The 6507-nt window shown below is 49.7% G+C and overlaps 1 protein-coding gene and 1 non-coding gene across 2 annotated transcripts; one reads left to right on the top strand and one right to left on the bottom strand.

Moving 5' to 3' along the window:
- Positions 1-1284: 1284 nt before the first annotated feature.
- LOC125547274 lies at positions 1285-4035 on the bottom strand. The gene is made up of 2 exons (XM_048711216.1): positions 2572-4035; positions 1285-2514 (listed from the first exon to the last, which is right to left on the bottom strand). Exons 1-2 carry the CDS (start codon positions 4033-4035, stop codon positions 1285-1287), a joined length of 2694 nt encoding a protein of 897 aa, XP_048567173.1.
- A 242-nt stretch (positions 4036-4277) lies between these two features.
- LOC125549729 lies at positions 4278-4380 on the top strand. Its single transcript, XR_007301455.1, has one exon. It is a non-coding gene; the product is annotated as a small nucleolar RNA Z101 (small nucleolar RNA).
- The last annotated feature ends 2127 nt before the right edge of the window (positions 4381-6507 follow it).

Here is a 6507-nt window from a genome sequence, read left to right as displayed (position 1 = left end):
ATGTTTTATTGATTTCACTTACTTAAAAGAAATGTTGCGGATATCGCTTATCGTTAGCGTTTCGGCCAACTGGGGATTAGAGATTAATCAAGAATTGGCCGACTAATCATTTTTATCGATCTGCTATTAATCAACTATTTTTTGCAAATCCTAGGCTCCCAACACTAAAATATGCTATATTCGACACAAAAAAATATATTAGACTGAAGTGTTACCTTGATCCTTAGCCTTTGAATCCTCATATAATGACAAACAAAATAAAACAATAGTACATATTGTATAACTAGGTCCACAAAACACAAATAAACATAGTTTTTCCAAACATAATGCTAGGAATAGGCCCGATTTATCGGTAGATTCCCGATAAATCGCTTGTCAGAGCGATAAATTGGCACAAACGATAAATAGTGAAAATCGGCCGAGTAGCGATAAATCGTTGAATCAGACGGTTTTTTGAACAGTGCTTAAAAGCACTAATTTCACTTATTTCAAAGCATCGGTTTCACTAAAAAATGGATATGTTTGAACTACAGTTTATTTAATATATTTCAGTTATCTTTGAAAGCACTTCCATAAAACATAAGATTGTTTTGCTTTGAAAAGTTATGTCATATATTTGAAGTGATTAGTTTCACACGTGAAAACAATCCATTTTACATATCCAAGATGTCCGGTTTCACACCAAAGATGACGACGACCACCACAGAACGTGGCTAACTGGCTTCATAATTTCCATGGTCCATATCATGCGAGTTATAGCAGTCCAAGGGAATTTGCTCGGTCTCTCGAAGTTATCATATTCCTACTAATGATTTTGACAACTTTTATAGGATACATACCACCTTGGGGTCAGATGTGCTTTTGGGAAGCAAGAGTAATTACAATCTCAGCTAGCATCATACCAGTTGTAGGAGATACCACAGAGACTTGGCTTTGCCATGGTTTCTTGATGAACGATGTCACATTAAATCGTTATTTCAGTCTCCGTCATTTATTCCCCCTTATTTCAGTCTCCTTCTTCATCTGGCTGCATGTGCGTGTATTCCTTGTATTCTTAAAATAAAAAAAAGTACTATCTCATATTGAAATGCAAATGTAGAAACCTTCAATGATACATAAGATACATTCTTTTCTTTCAACCAACAATAATACTCTACCCATCTCAATATAAGTGTTATTGATTTAGCACAACTTTATACTAATTGTTTTTGGGACAGAGAGAGTACATGTTATCAATCAACCACAACTGCACCCTTTGTTTGCGGAGAACTCTCATGGTTTATGTTAAATGTTAGAGGCCATCTCATACCCACCCAATCTCCTCCTCTGCGAAGGAAGCGACTCGGTGCGTGGAAGTCGCTGCTGCAAGAACAACAACAAGGCCAGCAAGGCCGCCCCGCACGGTATAACCACGTCCCAAGCCACACCAAAGAGGTCGCCGCGGGGACTCGCGTATAGGTTGGAGGAGCGCATGGTCAGCTGGTAGATCTGGGACCTGATTGCATCATACACATGAGGCATCACGCGGATCATGGTGCCCCCCATGTAAAACCACGGTGAGATTGCTCGAGCTCTGGCCCCTCCCAAGGATGCGTTCAGGATGACCTGCGGGAGCAGGAAACCATCCTGTATCAGCCCCGCATACGACACAAGGTCCTGCCAGATCGCCGCCGGCCCACCCCTCATGTTCATGGCCCATGGGTCACTACGCGCGGCGGCGCGTGCCTTGATCATATGGACGACCGCGGCCACGACTCCTCCGAGAATGTACAGCGGCAGGCATATCCACAGAACGGCCTTCTCCGACACGGTGGATATGCGGCGGCCAGACCACGCCAGCTGAAGAAGGCGCAGCTGTAGCACGAAGGCGATCAGTGTAGGCGCCCTCATCATGACCTCGTTTATCTCGAGCCTCCGTCTCGTGGGGTACGAATCATAGTACTGGCTCCTCCTGCTCACGAACAGGACCTCTGAGTTGAGCACGAGAGGGGCAAGGTACCCCATGCTGAGCACGGCGAGCATGGTTACCGATGTCGCCGGAGCCACCTTCGGGTTCCTCTTGGTGTGGAGGATCTGGAGGATGGTGAAGACACATGACAGAGTTGTGGAGGCCACCAGCATGATGCTCTCCATGTCCATCCTCGATATAGCCATGGCCGCTTGCCTGGAGTACATCCCGTGCAAGATGAAGTTGATCTTCTCGAAGAAGAGGCGATCGGTCTTGTCTCTGAGGCTGATGATGGCTCCAGTTCCGTGCGCCTGCGCCTTGGAATCAAGGGAAGCGAACTGCACCGTTACCAGCGCCTGGCAGTCCGTCGAGCGGCCGTTGCGCTCCTGGCAGCCGACCATGCACAGGATGCCCCTCTTCCGATCATAAATTCCCTCTGCCAAGATCTTTCTTTCCTCAAAGCTATATGAGTAGTCGTTTGAGTAGGAGGCCGCATTGGCACGACGTACCCTGATCTTGTCACGTGGAGCGGAGTAGCGTATGACGTAGCTGACATTCAGCAGGGTCTCCGTCATGTCGTCAACCGCTGCACGCCGCGAGATGGCATCGGCGGCGGCGGCGGCGGCGCGCGTACCCCCGTGGACCGCCCAGTGCCCGGAGAAGAAATCGTTGGCGGCCAGAATATTGCGGGCGACCATCGCCGAGCCGATTGTGACTGGGTAGGCCCGTCCACCCGCGAAGTTCAGGCCGTGGAAACTAAACTCGGAGTCGGCGTTAGCAGAGTTGAAATCCGGGAAAGAGTGCGACCCCCTGACCTTCTTCCCTTTGCTGAGCTCCCGATGTTGCTTCTTGGCCTCCTCGAGCATCGTGTCGTTGTAGTTATATTTCACGTCAGAGAGGTTGGTGGTGCTTCTCAGGTCGTCGATGCTCCACGCTGTTATCACACGGTGGGTCGGTTCAGCTTCGGCATCGGCATGGCTGGAGTTCCAGAGCATCCCGGCCACCACGCTCCGGTCCCGCATCGTCCACACTGCTGGGAACCAGAAGCTCATCCCGATCCCGCAATCAACCTCTCGCACCACCACCGGAGCAGACGGCGGCGCCCGTAGCGTAACCCGGCACGCCCTGAGGCAGAGCATGCGCTGAGCTTGGTCCCAGTGCCCGTCAGCCACCAAGGCCTCGTCGCCGACCAAGAAGCGGCGTCGACGGCTGCCACTCTCGTCCGGCTCGGTGTCGTTGGAGAGCACCGCGTATGCGCGCACGGCGGCGCCGTCCGCGGCGCACTGCATCTGGTTGACGCGCATCCGTGGAAACGGGGCGTGACCATGGTCCAGCCTGTAGGAGATCGTGAGCTGTTCTTTCAGGTGGGCGCACACGGAGTTGACACCGCCGAGCGCCCGGAGCGAGCCACCGGCCGGCTGGCTCGATGCGCCGGGGCTGCAGGCCGCACGCTCGGAGTCGTACTTGTAGTGATCGCCCTCGGCGTACGCGAGGAGGCGGATGGTCCCGAGGTCGGAGGAGCCCTCCATGCTGCCCGAAACGAAGGGGTCGGCGAGGCTGGGAGGGCTGGGGACGTGGAGGCGGAGGACGACGTCAGGGTACAACTTGAGAGAACCGTCGGCGGCGTGCTCGGTGCCAGTCCCGACCATGCAGAGCTCGAGCGAGGCCGAGGAGTGGTAACCGTCGAGGACGAAGGCGATGGACGCGGCTTCGCTGTAATGGTGGCGGCCTCCGCTGCGCCAGCTGCGGGGGCCAATGAGGGTCAAGGTGGCGGTGAGGTGGACGAGAGCGGGTTCGTCCGTGCGGGAGGCGCGGTGTGGAAAGAAGTGGAACGGGCGGGGGTCGTAGGGGTCATCGTCGGGGGAAAACAAGCCGTCGGCGCCGCCTGAGAACTGGCCAGCCGAGATTTGGAAGGAGCGGATGAGCGCAATGGCGTCGTCGCCGTCCGTGTGGCGGTCGTGAGCCGGTGGCAGGGAGGAGCAGGCAGAGGAGTAAGGGGAAGCCGCAACGGCAGCCGAGAGGGTGGCGGTGGACGCAAGAAGGAAGCAGAGGTGGAGCATGCTGCGATCCCTCGCTGGTGGCTCCATTTTCGGTTGGTTGAGCTGGTTAGCCGGCCCTGTCTTGCTACTTAGTAGAAGAACACTACAGCCTAGAGGGGTGGAGCTGCTTAGCCGGCCCTGTGTTTAGTAGTATATAGTTAGCCGTCAATTTTGGACGCTCCAGTGCCGGCCGGCTGCGACGTTTGGTCTTGTTGCAGTTTCTTTTGGAATTTACAGTTTTTCCTTGTTCTTGACACTATTTCTTGTTGAGCAGTTTTGGAAGAGCTGTGCTCATGCCGACAAGGAGATACAAGTTAGATGGGTAATTTGCGTCTGAGGCGTTTCTGTGATGTCAGATGTCACTCTTTTAGCCTTGGAGATCTGATGCATTCTCTATTATATTCTCTTTCTTTGTGTTTTTCTCTATTTCGATTCCTTTGGGTGAAATGAGGATTAAATTATTTTGTTGATGAACGACCTTGTGTCCATCTCATTTCAGCCAACCCTGTGTCTATGTCAGGAGGAACCACCTAAGTATCCAGCACCGGTGCCGACACAGACGCGGGCGGGGAGGAGGGCTTCCGGATTTAAGGCACACCCAAACAGTTATTTTACATTTTTCTAAACCCCTCCTGATGTTTTAGGTAATTCATTCGCGGATCATATTTAAGTCAAACAAATACTTTTTAAAATCATCCATATCTTTTAAACCGTAACTCCGATTTGAACATGTTATATATAAAATTTGATTAGAAAAATATGTAGAATATGAATATGAGATTATTTTTACCTTTTAATTATTTTTAAATATTATTTTGGAATATATTTGAGGCAAACCAAATGATTTTCTAAATTATCTGTATCTTTTAAACCGTAACTTCGATTTTAACATATTGTATATGAAATTTTATTAGAAAAATGTGTGGAATCTAAATATGATGTTAATTTTACCTGTTAAATATTTTTAAAATATTGTTATGGAAGCAAACTTATAATTTATAGCGCAAGATCTGTTTTTTTCATACCGGCGGCGATGCAGATTGCAAATAAACACCCCACTATAACCATATAGGGAAAAGAAAATATCGATAACTACACATGCATACCTCTGAAAAATGTCACAGGGGAAAACAACAGATTTCCCATTGCGATAGAGAGAAAAAGAGAGAGAGACGTCTTAGGATTAACCATATTCAACACACGTTTTTTGTTGTTTAGTGTGAACACCGAGCCATCGCAAATATGATGCCTCACAAAAATAAAGGAGATGGAACTATTGTAATCTTGAGTGATGGTTGTTGAGTTAAGAGGGTGTGTTATGTTTTTTCTCCCATTGCAACGCACGGGCTTTTTTGCTAGTACTACACAAAGTTTTCAGTAGTATATTGAGAAATTAGGGGCGTTTTGGGTAGTTCGCTACTAATCCATCCCGCGGGCAGATTCCCTTCCAAATCAAGTGAAGGGCATAGCTGTAATTTCACGGAGTCATCATCGTTCCTTTGGCACATCCTGCTCTATCGCCATTGCCAGCGGCTACCGCACCTTTGTATGTACAGTAGAGTTTGTTATCTGCAGCCGGCCATTGTCAGCCCACCCTTTGCCATCGCCCACGCCCAGCTCGTCCGGCGCCGTCTCTCCCATCCCAGAGCGCACGGACGCTGCAACGGTGCCCATTTCGTCCGTCACCACGGACCCTGATTCAAGCGCTGCCCCATGACATGTTCATCGGCCTGAGCCTCCCACGACCACACGGAGGCCACCACACGTCCCGTACCGGTGCCGACGTGTGTTGCATGCGTGCATGCAGCGTGCTTAGATTAGTGGGCGCCAGCTGATGTACGTCCGTGACGGAGAGAGGGCCAGAGGGGAAGCCATTTCAGGCCATGGAACGAAGGACGTGCAGACGGGGAGAAGGCCGCTGTGCGGGACGAGGCGGCTTCGTCGTTGCTGGGATGCATGGGAGGAAGATCTGGGAGCAGCGACCGGAGGCCGTTCAATGCAGAGCGGTCGACCCTATGCAACCGAGGAGACAGCCGCAGGGCGGCTGCGTCGAGCCGTCGAGTGAGGAATGCCAGACGAACTGAGATGGCTGTGTCGTCGAGATGGCAATGGCATCGCGTTGTTATTAATTACATTATTATAAAATTAAAAAAGAAAAAAAATCAACACCAGTAGTTAATTACGAAATGTCCTATAGCAAAAATTTGAAGAATTAATACCGCCCATTGGATCCATTATGTACTACACATTGTTTCAGGTAGTATGATGTACCATAAAATCTCTCATTTAAATATAGATAGAAGATAGAAAGAAGAGCGGAGGTTTGGAGAGATACTATAAAAACAGGGGGGGGGGGGGGGGGCTTCATTTTCCCTATTTCTCTTATTCTGCCATAATGCTTTTTGGTCATATACTATAGTAGAATCACTAGTTTCTGTCGGAGGTAATCAATGTCAAACGGAAAACCTTTCCATGCAGAACATCAAAGTCCTTATTTTAGTCATATAAAATATGAGATGC

The sequence above is a fragment of the Triticum urartu genome, chromosome 3 (assembly GCF_003073215.2).
Source record: "Triticum urartu cultivar G1812 chromosome 3, Tu2.1, whole genome shotgun sequence".
NCBI lineage: Eukaryota > Viridiplantae > Streptophyta > Magnoliopsida > Poales > Poaceae > Triticum > Triticum urartu.
The sequence above is the reverse complement of the archived record's forward strand: the minus strand, read 5'-3'. Positions and strand labels throughout refer to the sequence as shown.

Excerpts from the sequence above, each read along its gene's own strand:
- LOC125547274 (XM_048711216.1), bottom strand. The coding sequence starts at position 4,035 with ATGGAGCCACCAGCGAGGGATCGCAGCATGCTCCACCTCTGCTTCCTT. Across the intron at positions 2,515-2,571 it reads TCCACGGGGGTACGCGCGCC|ACCCTGCTGAATGTCAGCTA; the intron begins GCCGCCGCCGCC and ends GACATGACGGAG.